This window comes from Cygnus olor, chromosome 15 (assembly GCF_009769625.2).
Source record: "Cygnus olor isolate bCygOlo1 chromosome 15, bCygOlo1.pri.v2, whole genome shotgun sequence".
NCBI classification, from domain to species: domain Eukaryota; kingdom Metazoa; phylum Chordata; class Aves; order Anseriformes; family Anatidae; genus Cygnus; species Cygnus olor.
The window spans coordinates 17,973,963-17,993,913 of NC_049183.1; the positions used below are offsets into that span (position 1 = coordinate 17,973,963).

A 19,951-nucleotide genomic window follows, 5' to 3' on the forward strand; every position below is an offset into this window, starting at 1 on the left:
AGAACGGTACAATGAGCCAAAATGCTTTGGCTTCTTTTATATGATCTAGTTTTCTGTAAATATATTTTGCATCTCCCTTCAATCTTCACTTTTCCAAGGTGAAGAGTCTTAAGGTATTTATTTCTCCCCCATGTAAGTGTTTTTCTGCATTTCTGATCACCCTTACTTGTCTTTCTATAACTTTTTTCGTTCTACCATTGTAGTCCCAAACTCATATGTGGCAGTGGAATATCAGAAATTAATAGCATAAACAAAATGTCAGCACACCGGCATGCAGAGGTACAGATGGACATTGCTGGTACAAACATTGGCTGTGTACGTAAAGCCAGCACTCTTTCATGTGTTGTCTTTGATTAGTTTATGATGTTATTCCTTATGTCTATTTACTTGCTTTAGTGCAAGTAACGGTGTGAAATAGTCAATTTAATTTTTTTCCAATTTAGGCTTGTTAAGACCTAGATTAAATGACATAATTTTGATAGAATAGGACAGGATTTTTTTTTTTTTGTAAGACAGATAGGGTTACTGTAGCTATACAGTTTAGCAGTGTTATTTTCTTTCCCCATTCCAGAGAACTTCAGGTGCAGGAATCTTTCCAGAATGGGCAGCTAGGATGCGGTGAAGGTATTCCAGATCTGCACCAAGGGATTTTAGCAAGTCAAGCAATGATTGAGAAGATCCTTAGTGAAGATCCAAGATGGCAGGGTAATGTTACCCTGTCTCCTTTCTTTGTTTATTGGTGTTTGATACAATTTGTTGATACTCGGTTAACCCTGAGAGAAGTTCAAGTCTTTTTTTATAATAGAGTAAAAAATTGGTTTAATAAGTAATGTGTATTTGTGAACAATTTGTACAGTCTGTCCCATTTATATTCAGATTGTATATTGAAAATGTTTTGAGGAGGTCTAATAGGTCTCCTTCAGTTTACTTAATACAAGAGTTGCTAATCTGTGTCAATTGAATAAATGTTCTTAAAGTCAGTAGAAGCTCTGTCTTGTGCTAAGTAGTAATAATGATTAGAGTCTTCATTTTTAAATTACTAACAGACTAGTTAATGGACCTTTATTCTTTGCTGAGCTTGACTAACAAGAATGAAGTAGAATATTAAACAGAAAATTGGAGGAGAATATTAAATTATGAAAATGTCTTGAAAGCATTACATTATGTTACTTAATTTCAGTTGTCTTGGTTTTCCTAAGGCTTTCAAATTTGGTTCTCGTGTATCTTGGTTTAGACTTGCATATTACGCTGCCAAAGATGTTAGCATTAAAAGGATATTAGTAGAGCTCTTGCTCAAATGTTACTTTAGAAAAGATTGCACGGTACAGTTACTTTCAAAAATTTATGTTGGGAAAGTAACACGGTAAAAGGTCAAAGGAAGGTGTTGTCTCTAAGGAAATTGAGGGAGATAATTGCATGACACTTGTCCCTGCTATACATTTTGAATCTACTAGAAGGTGAGTTCCAGTCATTTAAGTACTAATAAAGTATAGACCATAGTTGCCAGCTCCAGATCAAAAAATACTGGAGTATTTTTGTGTAGTAAAGTAAAAAGAAGGCAAAATTGACCAACAATAAGAATTCTTATTGTATTCTTTGCATTGTGATAGGCCTATGTTATATAATGTTGTATGGCTTCTTTCAGTCCTGATTGTGGTGAGATGGCACATAATCAGTAGAGATTGAAAATAATCATGCAGCTGGTGACTTCAGCTTTATATTCTTAAGTTTTAAATGAAACAATTTAAAAGGACTGAACAAAGAGTAGACTCTGTGTGATACTCTGATTAGTAACCTTTGCTGCTTAGAAGTATGTCATTAATGACTCTTTGAGAATGCTTTTTTGTCTAGTTTTCCACAAATCCTGCAGGAATCTTGAAGTATTCTGCAGTTCATTTTTGAGAACGTCTCAGATTAGAAGGTTTGCTAAAGTCAAGATGCATGACATTGATTGCTTCTTTATATGTACATCCATTTTCCTACCTTAGGAAGGAGTTAGATTGGTTTGACATGATTTACTCTTCACAAATCCATGCTGGCCAATAGCTGAAGTCTACCTCCTAATTTATGGTCTTGCTACATTGTTTTTCTAACATTTTCTGGTTTTAGACAGAACCTTGTTTGTCATCTCCTAATTCCTCCTTACTTGAATCAAAGATGTAGAGACAGAGGCAAAGGTAGAGAAGAGACTCTAGATTTTGTTCAGGAAGATTTTACTGGGTAGTCTTAATATGCCTTAACATGAAAGTAGTTTTGGTGAAATAAGGACTATCAACACTAAACTGAAGAAAAATGCAGATATAAAATTTGAAATGGTTTTAGTGTTTGTCTTACTAAAATTTGCAGTGCAGTTTCAGGTATTCATTTTTAAAATGTTGAATGTGTATAATGAGAATTTCTGGATAGTTTGTCTGCCGATAGGTTGGTAGTGCTTTATCTATGTACTTTATTGAACAGTTGCTGTTGAATGTAAAAGTGATGAAGATTACTTTGGATGTTGGCATATTGGACTGTATTTCAAAAAATGCAGATTGTATATAGTTTTATAAGAATGTGTGAAACTGTGATTCTTTTTTTTTTATTACAAAAAAAGTACGATATTTAAGCTCACTCACTTAAGACACTCTGAATGCAAAATGTGTTGTTTATTTCTCTTAATTGTTGACCTGTTTACAGACACAAATTTTGTATTAGCTGGCTACAAGACAGAACAGTGTACCAAGCCACCCAGACTCTGCCGCCAGGGTTATGCATGTCCACACTATCACAATAGTCGAGACAGAAGACGAAATCCCAGAAAATTCAAATACAGGTACATAAATATTAAGAACAGAATTTTGGTCAGTCAAGATAATTGTTAATGGACTGATCTGTTTGGTTTCTTGTACTATGCAATTGGATATTCCTAGTGGAATAAAAACATGTCTTTCCCAATAGACTTGCTAAAACTTTTTTTTTTTTGAAAAAAGCATCTGTTCAGAATGATCAGGCAGTTCTGAAGAATAAAACCATGAAACAGTAATGAAATTTTCCTTCTTTCCTGTGAAGAATGAAAACAATATCTATAATTCTTAGCAAAAATTGAGAATTACTAGGTAATACCTTCTTTGATATGAAAAAAAGAGTTATAATTTCTGGTATTCTTTTTTTGTTCCTAAATTTTTCTGTTTCTGAGCAGTATTCTTAGGACCAAAATTTAATGCATTGCCTCGCTTACTTTTGGAATGAGCCTATCATTCTAAAACACCGGTTGCTTTATTGATTTGGTATTCTTTCGTGCTGTGGTGGAAGATTTAGAATTGGTGGGTTTTGCTTGACAGTCTCAGGACTGTCCATAAATTTCACCAGACAGAAGAAAAACGGAATCCTACTAGCTTATCCTTCTGTCAAAGAATTTACAAAAAGCCAGTGTCTCTCAGAATTCACAACTTTCTAGGTCGCAGAAGCTAAGATTCTGAGTTTTAATGGAAAATTTTTTCAGACTTCTGCTAGGGTGTAGATATAAACATGCTCTGGACTTCATTTTTTCTAGGTCCACTCCTTGCCCCAGTGTAAAACATGCAGATGAATGGGGTGAACCTTCAAGGTGTGAAAGTGGGGATAGCTGTCAGTATTGTCATTCTCGTACAGAGCAGCAGTTTCATCCTGAGGTAACAACTATGTTTCTACTTATTTTTAATGGTTTTTAAATTTATTATTGATTTGATTGTTGATTAAAGATGATACCTGTGAAATAATATGTGACATTTGGAGAGAAAATTAATGTAACGCTTCAGGTAGTTGAGGTTTTAACAAAAAAAAATGTGCGTAGAAATAGTTATTTGTACTGCTGTGATTCTCATTGATAGGCATTTTTATTATACTTCTTATGAAAAATAAATTAATATTCTCTGCAATGGTTGGATGCCTTTAATCTGTTAGCTGGATTGACTTGTCACATGGCTCCTGTGAAAATCCTTTTTTCACGTTGATGGCCCATATATAAGATTTGGGCATAAATAAATGGGTTCTCTTTTTTTGCCTAACTTTCTGAATCAGTAATAAAGTCACAGTACTAATTGCATTTAATCTATAACTTGGGAAAAAAAATCTATTTTAAGTTAAAAAGATATATGGCAAATTATTACAAAAAACTGAGTAGGTCAGGAGGAGGTGAAAAGAGCAGAAAACTGTCCTACGGCCTGAAGACACTCCAGAAAAAGAAGATGAATTTAGATTCCTCCATAAGCAAAGTCATTGTGACTTTGTTGGATTCTTGAGCATAACAGTGAAGTGCTAGGGAACAGAGCAGTGCCATTCAATCTGCTGAGATTTAAATCTTTTGCAACACTAGGAAAGTATTAAATTTGCCAGTTAATGGAAACAAACATGATACTGAAAAGAAATGTTACGCAAGAAGCTGCCTGTGCGTCCTTAGATATCTGTTTTGGTTTTGGGACCTCTGAATGGACGTGAAGAATTCACAGCAGAATGTAATTTCTTGCATTAGGAACTTCAACACTTATTAAGGTATAAGCAGATACCATTTGAGCAATTGCTATTTTCTCTTCCAATTATGAAGATTATAGAAGGCATCTCAAGAGCATACCAGAATACTGACTTTAGAGTTGTTGCAAACTCTTTACCATACTTTCCCTATCATAAGTTGAGCATCTGCATCTTTATAGTAAATATAGTAAATAAATCCTTGCTATCTATACTCTTAGATACTGCTCCAGAATTTCTCTGTCCTTGTTTCTAGAGATCTTTTGGTCTAGATTTATTTCAGATTATTTAATTTCTTCTGCCTTATATTCCAGCCCTTTTCTGTAATAACATTGTGTTCCTGCTTAATGACTACTGTAGCATGACTACCCTACTTTCATTTATGAGAAAGCTCATAATGAAATTACTAAAATAAGTCACTAGGCTGAGGCATGAGTTTTGATACAAATTTTGTCTGCTGCCTTCCTTTTTCATACCACCCTTTGCCATCTCCCCATTTGTTTAACAGCAGATACGTAACATTGGTAAGAGTCATGATCTTCATTATCTGAAATAATTAATCTTACACATCCTGTATTGAAGTTCTTATTAGAATGACCACTTTTACAGTTTAGAAAAGAATCTTTGATATATGGTGAGTCTACTAAGATGTGCCTTCACAAAATGTATTTTTAGTTTTATCCCATTTCTTTCTTTCTTTAATTAAATTTTGACAGAATAATAAGTGGACTTGCAGTGGCCTGATTCAGCTATTTTTGCTCTTCTCAAACTTAAGTGTGCTATACCTGAAACGCCTCAGTCAGATGTGCTACTTCTGATGTGACAGATTTGCCAAGAGTACATGCTAACTGCGGCTGTTTTATACGCCAGTTCTTTAAATATTCTGACGCAACAGTTACCTAATTCATTTCCTGACCCTGAACCAAACAAAGGTGATTTGCTCCCACATCTGCTCTAGTCACTTCAATCTTTGCTTTTATTTCCATTAGCTGTGCTGCCTTTGTTGTAGTGTTGAACATAATTCATGCTGGTATTCAAGACGGCTTGGTAGGCATAGGGTTATCACCTCACTTAATGTTAGTTCAAGCATTTAATTTCACAGGAATGAGCAACATGCCTCTGCTCAAAGGAAGAGTTTTCATTCTACATCCTACCCTATGATCCTTTTCCTTCTTTGCTTCAGCTCTGACTTCCTTTCAGTTGTGCGATTAGAATGGAAATTCCATGCAGCTTTTGAATCTCTGACTTGAGGATGCGTAGCACTCATTTTACTCAGTTCATAATGAAATCCAGTTTATTTGATGGTGTTAACCATTTGCCTTCACTCCTCAGTCTACTTATTTGAAACCAAGGACATTAGATCAGCCTTACTTTTTGTGTCCTTTAGTTTAGGTTGAATTCATACTCACATTATCCAACATTATCTTTCCGTATTGGATGTTGTTGTGTCCTCACTCTTCACCAAACTCAAATAAAGCATATTCTCATTGCCTTTTGGCTTAATTACTATTTTTTGAAGAAATCTCTTGGTTATCATATCTACAAATAGCTTGATTCTGCCATTACTAAATAACAGCCGTGTTCTTGTCTACACCTGAGGAGTTAGTCTAAAGTAAACTTAGATTTAGTTCTTCGTGTTTGCTTTCTATCTTGTACTGTTGGTATGTTTATATGATGTGGCCCTCTCCAGAATCAGTGCTGGCTCTGCCCCTGTAGTTTTTTGATTTTTTTTTTTTTTTTTATTCATATCACTTCTTTCGACAGTAGCATTTACTAGAAGATACTTTGCACCATCTGGTAGTTCATAGGAAGTCTCTATTGTGGCTAGGAGCACAAACTAAAACCCAGCTTCAGATTGCATCTTTTTTTGGGAACTGTCTGGAAGTCACGCTTCTCTCTGTTTTTTGTTGTTGTTGTTGTTTTTCCTTCTGCGTAATAGAAATAGGGTATACGGCATTGGGGTTTTATATATTTATGTTTACCAGTAATCAGAGAACATGAAAAAAAAGGAGAGGGATCCAGCTTCATTTCCTAGTTCAGGTATGGTATCGACAATGACTCCTTCATTTTTTGCTGTCCCTGTGATAGCTCCCAGTGAAATTGGTGGAAAGATGAGTCCCACTGTTTTATTTGTAAAGTGTGTCCTTTGGGGGAATATTTCTGTACACCATGGGTGTTTTGTCTCTTTTTTTAGCGTTCAAGGAAAAATAAATTATTTGTGTAGTAATAAGTATCAGTACTAATTTTGTGATCTAGCATCTTACTCTAGTTTGTTGGATGATCTTTGGGTTGTTATGCAAGAGCTAGTAATGAATATAACAACTGATTTTTTCAGCCTCAATTCAAAATTATTTATTAGAGATTTATTAAAGATGCTTAAAATAGCTCTAAAATAAAGAGCTTACAGAACTATTTTTATTTTAGTTTCGAACACATAGTTTCATTTTTCATGTTTGTTCTAAGGTAGGAGTTCAAGGAAAAGAATATTTTTTTTTTACACTGCATATGCTGAAGGGGCATTCTGAACTAAGAACCATTATTTACTGAGCCATGAATCACTCTACTGATGCTGAAAGCCAAAGACCACGATGATACCAAGGCTTGGGAAAACAAAAAGATTCCACTGCAATTTGCCACAGACTTGCAGATTCCTGGAATGAATTCACAAAAGAATCTATGTACCTTATATAAGTTCTTAATGTTGTTCTATTGCTAACGTTGCTCTAGTATGTCAGCTTTCTCCCAGCCTAGTGAGATCCTGGTACAGCAAGAAACTGAACCTGGATCTTACTTGCAACTTACATAATGATTACTTCCTGAACAGTCAGTATTACTTTTTTTTAGTTCTCATGTGCCCATTAGGTTAAAGACATTTGAATATTAGGACGATTTGAATATGAGAGATGTCCAAATGAAAGCAGTATGTTGGAAAAAGCATATTGTGGGTTTTTTTCAGCTTTGTAAGCTGTTCTAGTATATTCGTCATTTCTCCTGCAAAATTTGTTAAAGTGATGTAAATGACAGAAAAATTTGTTGTTGGTATTTGACTTGTTTCCATACCACGTGGAAAACCAAAGCAGTTTGAACAATGCTTTGCTAAAACACCATTGTTAATATTTATTATTACTACAGAAAAAGGTTAAGATTCTCGTCTCCTGTTTACTTTTCTTACATTTCTGTTCTTCTATTTCATTTTTTAAAAAAACACACGAGAATTGAGTTTCCTGAGAAAACAGTGTATTGCATATTGCTATTAAATATTAAGAACTCTTAATTTAAATATTTTAAAACTTTGACTTTTTTCGTCACTACATAGCAAATATGTGTAAGTTAACTATGCTTCTGTTTTGTTTAGATATATAAATCTACAAAGTGCAATGACATGCGTCAGACAGGTTACTGCCCACGTGGTCCATTTTGTGCATTTGCACATGTTGAAGGTAAGTAAGAGAACTGTTGTTTTTGTATCAGTGTTCATAAAAGTGCACAGTCATTTCTAAGTATCTGTAACAGAAATGACTTTAAGTCGTTAATTTTAATGTATAAATAGCAATTGGTGTCACATGTTTTTAGAAAGTCATTCCATGTTTTCCAATACACTGTGTTGTCACGGGAGCTTGCTGCATTTGCATCAAATTTGCAGCAGCAGTAAAACAGGAAGTGCTTTTCTTTACAAATGCAGCTTGTCCTGTTAACACTTAAAGCTTGATTTTTCGAATGTATACACGTGTTTGAGTTTTGTTAAATACATGCCTTGTCCTATTGAAACCTATGATAAGCTTCAAAACAAATAAATAAAGGTCCGGTCCCAGCTTACATTTTACCTTCTGCTTCAAGAGATGAAAAGAGGCATTAGGTGCTCTACCAATTCCGGAAAGCCCCAGATTTCTGTGATTCAGTAGTATTTAGCTTATGATTCTGTAATGATGACTAGTGGCAGTTTACCTGTTCTAGGCAAATGCGATGTTCTGTACAACCATTTATTGCATTACTTGCTTACCTATGTGGAACAGGTAAAGGAATATTTTCCAGCATTCATACATGTATCTCGGCATCTTTTGTCATTGTGTGTTGAAATAAATTGGGGAAGCACGCGTGTTCCCTACAGTAGCATTCTTTGTCTTCCCACAATGAGTTCTTCAGAATCAGCAGAAACGTGTTTTCCACCCCCCCCCCCCCCCTTCCCTCCTTTCTGAAGACCACAATGAATTTTACTGTTCCTCCGAGACAGATTTTCAGGAGCTTCAGTGATCTCCATGATACAGGCCACCACATGAGACTGCTGCTGTTTTTTCAGGTGCAACCTCCCACAACAGCAATCCATCCCTGTGAAAATACAGTTAAACTTGGGGGAGGTTTACGCTGTAGAGTTTGTAACTTCCATGGATCAGGCCAGAAACTATGATGTTTACTCTTTGAAGGAATTAGAATAGTTGTAGAAGCACGCCTTCCAAATTTAATGTGTTTCTTTGACTTACTGTCAATAAGTAGAATAGCAAAAACTAATTGTGGTGTTACTCCTATATTCTTTGAAAAGAGAAAGGAGAGATTATTTTTCTCTTGAAACGTTTGGAAGGCACTCTCGTACTACGTTCTTAGGGTGTTACGTCTACTTAAACTCATTTATAGAGTACTAGAGGAGCATGCGGTCGTGTCACGAAAAGAAAGCTCGTGAAGATTTAAAAGAGAGTGGGAATCAAATAGTGTTTTTTCTATGACAGTGTGAGGGTTGGCTGGACGTGAGATAGCTGACTGGACTTGCTCTGGGCAAGCAGTTTTGCCATGAAATGATACTTAGCGAAAGTGAGAATAAATCACGAAAAGTGAGTGCATCTGTTTCTGTCTTCCCAACCGTTCTTTTCATACATTTTGTAAGAGGAACAGCAGTGATCTAGTGACATCTTCTTCGCAATCCCTGCAGTTTCTTTTTCCTTTTTTTTTTTTTTTGGATGTGGCTGGACTGGACTTGCATACATAGTGGTACTTAAGACAAGCTCTTTTCCATTTTTCATGTGGATGTCACTGCCTGATTTTTATACCTCATAAAATAGTGAAGATATTTGATAAAGCACTGGACCATATACTAAGAGGCTGATGGAGTTACGATAAATAAAATGATAGGAGAAACACCTCATCATTAGAAACTGTCCTCAGCTTTGTTATCTACCATGTAGAGAAGTATTTCCATATTTCACACGCTCATTCTGTTTCTGACAATGGCTTGCACTTTTGTACACTCTAGCAGAGCTACTTACTGTCTGGGAGAGAAATGTTCGCATTTGATTTTTAAATGTAGTTCATTGTTACTCCTTCGAAAATGCAGTAGTGGCTAGAGATGAAAAAAATCTTACAGTATCTTTAGAGTTTATTAAGGCACTCTGTTTTCAGTCCTGACTTCCTTATTTTGATATATTGTGTGCTGTGCATTAATTATGAGGTGAGGGATGTCATTAACTGTAATTGCTGACTAAAGTAAAGTAATTTTTCATTAACTCATCATTTGTATGTAAATCTAGAAGTCTAAATCTCCTCTATATATTTTTACATTTAAAGAATCAAGTATCTGAGATGTTTAAAAGGTTAACAGAGTAGTCTTTGGGAAATTGGGAAGTAATTGTTTGGTTACCTCGAGCTGAATTTTCTGGTATCAAAATTAATAAGTTATTGGTTACAATTTACATCTGAGTTAATAGTGAACTTTCTCAAAGGTTATTATTCATTTGTAAGTTAAGCACTGTAAGTACCAGCTTCTCTTTATTTATTTATTTATTATTAAGTGAAATGTTTCTGGACTGGAGGGAGGAAAAAAAAAGGCACAACCAACTCAGTAATTATGATGCCACTGTTACATTCCAGTCAGGAGTTAAAAAAAAAAATATATAAGTTTTTAAACTCAGGAGTGATAGACATTCTGGAGAACAAAGCAAAATCTATAATATGGTAAAACATTTGAATTTTGATCTACCATCAGTTTTTGATGAAGCAAGAAAAGTATCACTACAGTAGTTCACCTTTGTTTGTAGCCACAAATATGTAATGATGAATTATATTATTCTTACCTTGTCTTCGTGCTTATATTTAAAGAAAAAGAGACATTTTTTGTGTGTGTGTGATTGATGTTTCCATGTGATAGGTGTTTTGTTTGGTACTAGGTATGTAATTGTGAAATTCACACAGTTAAGTATCAAACCTCTGTGTAATTTGTTGGGGATTCCTTCAACAGAGGACACCATGAATGTAGTCATACTGCAAACTGGTTGTCAATCAAAGCCAGGCGCTCACCTGTTTTCAACAGACAGCATAGGAATTGCAAATGAATGGAGCAGCAGTCTTAACTCCACAAACAGCATTACAAATAACAGTGGGCAGTCTGGAAATGTAAGTGTAAATAATTCTGGAAAAACTACTACTAATAATCACTGTACCAATATATAATTGTTTATTTTATTTCTTAAACGTCTGTTTTTATTTCTTTGTACTTCATCAAAAGAGAAAAAAATCACAGCTACAGTAAATGTCAGGCAGTAATATTTAACTGGTTTTGAAAACCTAAATGGAATGTCTGCCCAGGGCACCAGATTTAATTATGTATTACGTGTGTTTTCTGTTCTTGTTTTTTGTCTTAAAATGCCATATTTTGAATGCTACAGTGAGGAATGTTGTTGTTAATCAAATATACAACTACAAGACAGCTTAATTTACGTGTATATTTTTTCTATAGGAGAGGTTTCATTCGTGGAAGATCTTGCCTGATAACGGCCCTCTTCTCTGTCCTAATTTGTTAATGTTATGAATTAAGTGATGTCCTACCCAATCATACTTTACTTAAAGCTTCTTGCAGTACAAGCAGTGTGTTTGGTAGTAGAGAGGTGTTTGATTACAAGGGTAGTAAATGTAGTCTATGTTAGCAAATTTTATCAGTAAAGGTTGGGGGAGAAGAACTAGAAAGGTATCTTGCGGAACTTTCATGATCTTCCTTTTAGTATCAGTTGGAATAGATCTTTTTGTTTGGTTTGCTGCAAAATAATTGTTGTTATTTAACCCAGCAGGCGGCTAAGTACCACATGATCACTTGCTCCCCCACAGTGGGGTGGGGGAGGTAATTTAAAAAAGGTAAAAATGCAAGAACTCATGGGTTGAGATGAAGGCAGTTTAACAAGAAAGAAAGATAAACAAACAAAACCACAAGTAATGCAAAATGCAATTGCTCACTACCAGCTGACTGATGCTCAGCCAGTCCCTAAGCAGTGGCATCTCCTCCCACCCTGGCAACTCCCCCCGGCTTTTATTGTTCAGCTGATGCTCTATGGATATGAATATCCCTTTGGTCAGTTTGGGTCGCTGTCCTGTCTGTGTCCCCTTCCAGCTTCACGTGCACCCCTGGCCTTCTCGCTGGCAGGGCATGAGAAGCTGAAAAGTTCTTGGCTCAGTGTAAGCATTGCTCTGCAGCAACTGAAATATCGGTGTGTTATCAGCATTATTTCATCCTAAATCCAAAACACAGCACCATACCAGATCCTATGAAGAAAATTAACTTTATCCCAGTCAAAACAAGGACAATAATATATAAAGATAGCAACATCTTTGTTTTCTTTCCTGATTTGATTTTTTTTCTTAACATATTTTTAATAAGTAAATACATTTATTACCAGAATTTCATTTCTAGGTTTCCAGAAGTGTTGGTCTATCCTGCTTGGTTAGAAACTACATGAAAGGACATAGTTTAAATAATGTTTAAAAGGAATTGTAAGTAAATAGAGCAGTTGTTAAAACTCCTCTGACTTTTTCTTGTAGCTTCGTTATGGTGTCCTGTAGATCAAGAATAAAGATAACCAGTATGCCAGCGTTTTATCTGAGGACTCCAGTGCAGAAGCCCACTGGCTATAAGGTTCTGAGAGAGAGTGCACCTGTTTATTTGGGAAGCTAACTGTTGTTGCTAAGGTTCTGAAACTTTTAGGAGAGACTCATAAATATATCTGTTCTCCCAGAAACTTCTTAGCCTGTCATGAATGATTTCGTTACAGCTGGAAACGCTAACTATCCTAATGTGCCGTCCAGCCATGAGAAATCTTCCTCCATATACATGCATTTTTCTGTTATAGTCATTGGGATTCTGATTAACATTTTGCACATTTTCCATTCTGTTTCCGGTAAGAGTGCTTGCATTACTGTTCAAGTGTGAAAATGCAGAAGTTGACCCTGCTGTCTTTCCTGTACTTTCTGCTTGAAGTTTTATTGCAAGTGGCCATCTTTTTCTGTTCTCTGGCAAAATGTCATGACATTTCTTTCACTTGATTACTTACCTACACTTCCATTATATTTTTTCTGAATATTCAGTTCCTGATTCTTATTACGAATTTGGTCTTATGTCTTTATATGTTTAATCCCTGAGTTTTGTTGCTTGCTTACTTTCACCATCTGCATCTGCTGTAACCTGCTTTCTATTAGTATTAAAGTAGTCACTGTATGCTTTCCTACCTCCCCGCATTTTTCTCTACCCTGGCAGCATGTTTACATTCTTGGTTTGTGCTTTTCTCTCTGTTCCAATAAGCTTTGTCTTTCTGTCTCCTTCATCTTCATTCTCATCACCATCAGTTGCAGCTCCCAAGTGAACTTAATTTTAGTGATTTTAGTTTGTTTTTTTTTTTTTTCACACCGTAGTCAGACTTTCTCACTTCTTTTGAGTCTTCAGAACTAAATGTCTCTATTCATATTCCAAAACTTCTCTCACATGTACTGCTGTATTACGCCGGTGAAGTAACCTGCTATTTTCTTTACTTCTAGAGGAGAAGGGTGGTGTAGTACTTAGAGCACAAACCTTGGGCTTGAGAGACCTAACTCAGTTCTCTGCTCAGTCATAAAAAAACTCCTTGACTCTGAGCAAGTTGTTTAACTACCTGTTGCCTAGGTCCACAGTTTGAGAGTTTAATACTATTTCCCTTTCTATAGAAATTATTGGAAGAATGAGCCCATTAAAAATGCTGTACGATCCAGGTTGTTAGTGAGGAGGCTCTGTTTTAAATAACTTTTGTAAACTTATACTTTCATTACATTCTTACATGTTCATCTAAGTATTTATAGTTTCCCTTCCTCTCTCTTGCACTATTTTCCTTCTCATGCTGATATTACACTTATTTTGATGTTAATACTGACATTTGCTTTCATGTTAATTGTGAACAAAAAGTCCCTTCTGATACAACATTTGCCCTCATGTTAATTGTGAACAAAAAGTCCCTTCTGATACAAAATGCATGTTCATTCATCATCTTGGCATCGATATTGCACTAAGTTGAATGACTGTTTCTAGTGATACATTTCATGAATGTTCTTTTTATCTTATTTGTGCAAAAGAAAGCCAGACAGATGAGATACAGGAGCAGTGGTCTTAAAGGTATCCTGTATCAGGCCGTAAGAGATGACTAAATATTTGAGAAATTATTCCTTGTCAGATGAGTGGCAGTGTAACCTATCACGATTTCTCTGTGGAGTCCACCTACCTTTGAGTCATGGAAGAGATGCGTTTTCAAGCCCGGAGGGAAAGGTGGAGGGCCCTGATAAGCGTTGACATTAAGGGCCAGAACATCTTCACCAGACCTGGAGGAGTCTCTCAAAGATGAAAAGGAGGCGGCCCTAAAATTCTTCCATTTGCTTTCTCTGCCTTAGGAATTACTTTTGTTTAATGACTTTAGATAATGACCAGGATCGGGTATTTTTCCTAAATATCGTCTCTTCTTGCCCCCTTTTGGTAGCAGGATATTAGCCTGGGTCTAATCCAACAGCTCATATTATTACATTTATATTAGGGGAATAAATGTACAGTATAGGGGCAGGCAGAAGATAGGAATAAATTCCAAATAATAACTTCATACCAAAAAGACATACTTTATATGTAAATTGTCCTGTAAATTTATCCTAGGCTTGAAATTCAAAGATTTTTTTTTTTCTTGCTTGTATATTTTAACCTACTGTGGATATTATATGACCCATTTTTTTAAACGTATTCTTCGCAAGTTGGGTCACACAGAATTTGTGGTACTATGTAACGTAGTTACTAAAACTTAACTAATGTGTTGTTTTTTTTGGCAGAAAATACAAAAGACAGAGTAGAGGATATCGCTATCTACTCTCATCGTGGTTGACTCTTCAGAGTTTAAAACCAAAAATCTAAACATAAATGTAATCAGATAATGCTTCCTGCAGCTTAGGTGGTTGAGCAGTATTTATTTATTTATTTATTTATTTATTTTGTGGCAAAACTACACTAATTATTATTGTGTAAGCTCTTAATGCTTGCGGCTCTCTCTGTAGATGTTAATGCTACCGTTGATACCTACTGTAACAAGAAGGGTCATACGAGTGGCACCTTATAATCTTATCTGACGGTATACACCATCTCATAGCATCTGAGCTTGAGTAGTTCTGTACCTCAAGCCCTTTACTTCTGGTTGAACAAGAGCGTAGTTCCATATATGGTTCTGTTGTCTGCAGGTAGCCCTCCAAGATGAATAATCCATAATGACTATCTTCCTTCCTCCCTTTCCCCTAGTCTACATTAGGTCACATTGTAAGGGAGTAACTGCATTGCAGGGGAATAACCGTGATGTACATCTTCCTCTGCCTGTAAATTAATCTATGTTGCCTGCCGATCTGAAAATGTGGATGTGAAATTTACATCTGAGAAACATTCTGTGCAGATAAGGGAATTCACATCCTTAAATCGAGTCTGTAGCTTATCTAGACTAGTAGTATCTTACTTCTGGTGTTAATGTGCCTTCACTGTCTACTCATTTTAATTTACCTGTTTGCCCACTGCATTAAGGAACCCTCTGCTACCAGAAATACGTTTTTAAATATTCTTAGAAGATGTAACTATATTGTTCATAATAAGTTTTCAAAATCTTTGGATATGGAACTGAATACCTTAACAAGTTTTTGGCAACAAAACCAAAACAAAACACCACAGGTTTTTAATTTCACTTAAGATCAATGTTTTTTTTTCCTGGCAGTGTCCCTTTTTTTTTTTTTCTTTTTTTTCCTTTTTTTTTTCCCCTTCAATTTTCTCTCTAGGATAAACAACGGATTTCAGTATTTTTGAATGAAAAAAAAAATTGCTAACTTTGTAATCCATGCACAAGGCAATCCTCGGTTTTGGATTTGCAGTGAATGGTAACAGAAAGAGAAACATTATATGCTGTAACTAGCTTGTGGTCAAAACATGAATTCTACAGCCTTTGACTTCAGTAGGAATTTTGTCTGAATAAACCTCGGCTATCAATTTAATTATTTTTGCTGTGGTGTCCACTCTTGTACTTCTGCTGTCTGTCAGGCTGTATGTATGTTTCACTCTTATGTAGGTAAGCTCTCTTTGGATTTCAGAAGCAATATAATTGCGCAACTCCATGCAGATAAGGTCTGCAACAGCAGATTTTAGGTAGGAAAAGGTGTGAGTGAACGCATAGGTAATAATACTCAGTGGCTGTAGGGCTTACATTTGTTGAGGTGTTTATTCTGTCCAAGGTTAAGATAACCTCTAGGTTCATGTGTGTCCTCTACCTGATTTAAAGGAATTTGAATCTGAAGTTCCTGCTGCCTAGGAGGGACATCTTGAGGTTATGCTATTCTGGGGAGAGAGGTGTCTCATTTTAAAATCCTGATTTGTTTAAAATACTTTCACATTCTTTGGAGCATAAAGTAAGAGTTAAGGTTAACCCTAAGTTGAAAGTTTAGCAGTAAGCTATATAGTTATTTTCAGTCTGTCTGATTCAGTGTGTATTTCGTCTTTAAACAAATTAAAACAACTTTGGCGGCAGAATTTTACTCTACTATTGTATGGAGCATTGACTAGTTCAGGTTCTTGAAACTTCACAGACTGTTCTGAATCAAGTGCAGGAGGGATTGAAATGTGTCTCATCACTGAGTGTTCTCACCACTGAGAGAACTGAGTCTAGTTATTAGCCTGGCTTGAAAAAAATTAAAGGGTTTATTTAAAAAAATGTAGAAACAAGCAGTACCCACAGTTTCACTTGAACACGTTTATTGTAGGAATCTGCCACCTGACTTCCTAAATTTCAGGTTCATTGGAATTATACTTCGAGTGAACATATTGTCCAGGCCTACTTACAGAGATTACACCTTCACCTTAAGCCTTTTACTTCAGAAATTTATAACTCTCTGGCAGTTGTGTATCAGAACAAAAATGTATAAATTCAGTAGTGTTTTAAATTTTAAAGTGTTGAGGATGTTTATTCATTAATAAATTATTTAAGAATCTCAGAAAACAGCCTTTTGAGATATACAAACGGGCATCGATTTACTTTTTGCCAAACTTCTACTTGACTTTTTCTTATTGAACAGTTTGGCTTGATCCAGATGAGTTCTTTGAAAGTGTGAAATGTCATACAATGCTTACTTCAAACTGTAAATAAGGAAATACATGAATGAATGGAAGTCATAGTTGTTAGAAAGCAAATAATTTCTGCCTGAGAGTCATTTTGTGCATGGGGACCAAACAAGACAATATTCTGGTGTGTACAAATGCATCTTCTTTTGGAATTTGTATAATTACAATATCTCCTTGTTACTTTTGCTATCAACTACTTTTTAAGCTAATATCAAAAAATACACAGATATGCTGAAGTTGGCATTTTCTTAACAGAAATTGAAATTGATCTATAATTTCAACTAATTGTGTTCTAAAGGGAAAACAGATATGTAAAAATATTATAGAGTATATTTGACACTGTTTTCTGTCTTCTACAGATTTCCTGTTCTTCAAGTCCAACTGTAACATCAACTTCTGGTAGCAGTAGTTCTTTGTCACCTCTGGGACCTCTTTGTAGACAGAGATCATTAGCAAATGGTGTTCTGTGTTCTGAGTCTAGCACATCAGGTGTTTCTTCACCAACATCTAGCTATCCAAAAGCACCAGGTTTTGAACGAGAAGATCAGGTAGGTGAATAATATGGGTGTAGAATTACAAATGCAATCTTAAGATAATTAGATTCAGAAGAAAATGTTGTCTGCCTCGCGTATCTGCACTCATTTAAAACAGAGTTGGGAGCCCTCCTCTGTTGTGAACTAAACGGTGTCAAACTGCAGTTGTCACTGGCCAAGAACACCCTTGCAAAGTGTCAACTGACATGTAGTAAGTTGTAACTTTGCAGTAGAATTGTGATTGTTATTTTGAGCCCATGTAGCCTAGAATAGAGCAAGATAACAGTGAAAAAAACAAACAAAAAAACGTATCTAGTCTTGGTAGGGTTTGCTTTTAATTTTTGTTGAAAACAGACGGTGAAAATACACATTATTTCTGGCTGTTGAGACTATGAGTGCTAATCTTTGATTAATTTCTGTTTCTTGTCCCACCTGCAGCTCCCTCTCAGACAAGTTCATTGCTGAGACAGAGCAATGATAAAATACAAGCCTCTTAAAAAGAGAGAGAGAGCTCTGTAGCAGTAATTGAGAAAAGATGTAACACTGATTAAAATCAGTTTTGCCACTTTGTTCACCATCAGTGAGTAATGTACTGCTACAAAGCATGTGTCTTAGCAGCAAAAAAGTCATGTGCTTGCCTTTTCCTGGCCACATTGAATCTGTTTAGAGAGGAGGCAGTGATGGACTTTGGAACTGAGAAAAAAGCATGGAGGCTTATAAAGAGGAGAGTTCCAACTGACAGAGAGTTGCAACAGGGAGCATTCACTGCAAGAGAGATTAGCAATCTCCCAAAGGAACAAACACAACAGAACTGCTCAAAGGCAGCAGAAAGAACTGTTTTTTTCCCAAAGAGACAGGAGCCATGCAGAGGTTACTGCAATAAAGGAAATCACTGAAAATTACTAGTCTGAAAAGAGATATTTTTCATTCTGCTCTTCAAGAACACAGTGGGCGTAGAGAAAATGCTTACGGTTTCCTTTACTGTATGTATGTTTCACTTGTTTCAAAAGTTACCTTATTATAAAATGGTGTTCAAATAAAATCTGCCCTTATGTTTGAAATTGTTTTGCTTGTTATTTGTAGCATGATTACTTAAAGGGAAAATATAGGCAGTTCCACTGAAACTTTTGGCTAACTCAGGCTTCTATCTCACCAGCCTCTTGGAGAATTATTCCCCAGCTGGTGAGCACTTCAAACATGTTATTTCAGTCACAACGTAGCGCTAACATGGCTACTCAGTTTTTGGACCAGAAGTAACTTGCATGCACTCAATTGTGCATGTAAGTGGAACAATTGCAACTGCCTTTCCTTTTTCACGTACATTTACTTTAAGAGGATTAAAATTCAGTTCTCCATATGGGACTGCAGTGAGGAAAACAAAGTCATCCTCTTTAAGGCATCGTTACAGGGATGCCACTGACCCTTCATAAACTAATTAAATATTTTATAGCAGTGACTCATTAAGTTCATATATTACATAGAGTTTTCTTGTTTTAGGCAAAGCAGCGAATTTTCTCAGCTGAGAATCAGCAGAAAACAAGTGAACAAGACAACAAGCAGGTATTGCCAAAAGCTAAACACTGTAATATTTTGCCCTTTTTGGTCATTCATTAATGCAGTATCAAAGTTCTGTGGCACTTTGTAATATAGTCTAAGGAAAAATTACAACTAGTGACAAGACAAGAGGCAATGGACACAAACTGAAACACGAGAACTTCTGTCTGAATATCGGGAAATGCTTCTTTACTGTGAGGGTGACTGAGCACTAGAACAGGTTGCCTGGAGAGACTGTAGAGTCTCTGTCCTTTGGAATATTCAGAAGCTGTCTGGACATGGTCCTGGGCAACCTACCCTAAGTGGTCCTGCTTGAGCAGGGGGGTTGGACCAGATCATCTCCAGAGGGTCCATTCCAACCTCAACCATTTTGTGATTTTGTAGTACAGGCTGAGAACAAGAACTAACTGTCTGGGAAGCAGCACTGTGTAAAAGTGCCTGAGGGTCTATGTAGACAGCAAGCTAAATGTGAGCCAACAGTGTTGTCTGGCTGCACAGAAGACCAAACGTTATCCCATGTTCTATTAACAGGAGCATGGCAGTAGATCAAGGGAAGGGGTTACTCCCCTCTGTTTAGCACTTGTTAGACCACAGCTAGAATACCACATTCAGTGTTGGCCCCCAGTATTAGAATTACATCAATAAACTACTTAGAGCAAGCAAGTTCAGTGAAGGGCTGACAAGATGGTCTGAGTCCTGGAGCACTTGCCCTGTGAGGAGAGGCTGAGGAAGCAGAGCTTGTTTTTAGCTTGGAGAAAAGAAGGCTTCAGGAGGACCCAATAGCAGCTTTCCAAATACCTATGGGGAGCTGAAGAAGACAGAGCCAGCATGTTCACAGTGGTGCTAGTGGGTGGACAAGAGAGAACTTGCTAAGCTGAAACAAGAAGCTAAGACTGGATGTAAGGAAAAGTTTTTCACCATCGGGAGAGTCAAGCAGTGTTTGCAGAATTTGCTTGTACGCTCTTCATCCTTGGAGGTT

At 36.2% G+C, this 19,951-nt stretch overlaps 1 protein-coding gene across 15 annotated transcripts in view; it reads left to right on the forward strand.

Moving 5' to 3' along the window:
* The window catches only part of UNKL (unk like zinc finger), a 59,498-nt gene that overhangs the window by 13,004 nt on the left and 26,543 nt on the right, over positions 1-19,951 (forward strand). For 14 of the 15 annotated variants that reach the window (XM_040574081.1, XM_040574076.1, XM_040574080.1 and 11 more), the window contains 7 exons: positions 572-705; positions 2,677-2,812; positions 3,533-3,650; positions 7,841-7,925; positions 10,709-10,863; positions 17,245-17,433; positions 18,916-18,978. In XM_040574081.1, the coding sequence (XP_040430015.1) occupies positions 572-705; positions 2,677-2,812; positions 3,533-3,650; positions 7,841-7,925; positions 10,709-10,863; positions 17,245-17,433; positions 18,916-18,978 (880 nt within the window). Of the gene's footprint in view, positions 1-571; positions 706-2,676; positions 2,813-3,532; positions 3,651-7,840; positions 7,926-10,708; positions 10,864-17,244; positions 17,434-18,915; positions 18,979-19,951 lie in introns of those variants that run through there. The other variant, XM_040574092.1, reaches the window with a different exon arrangement.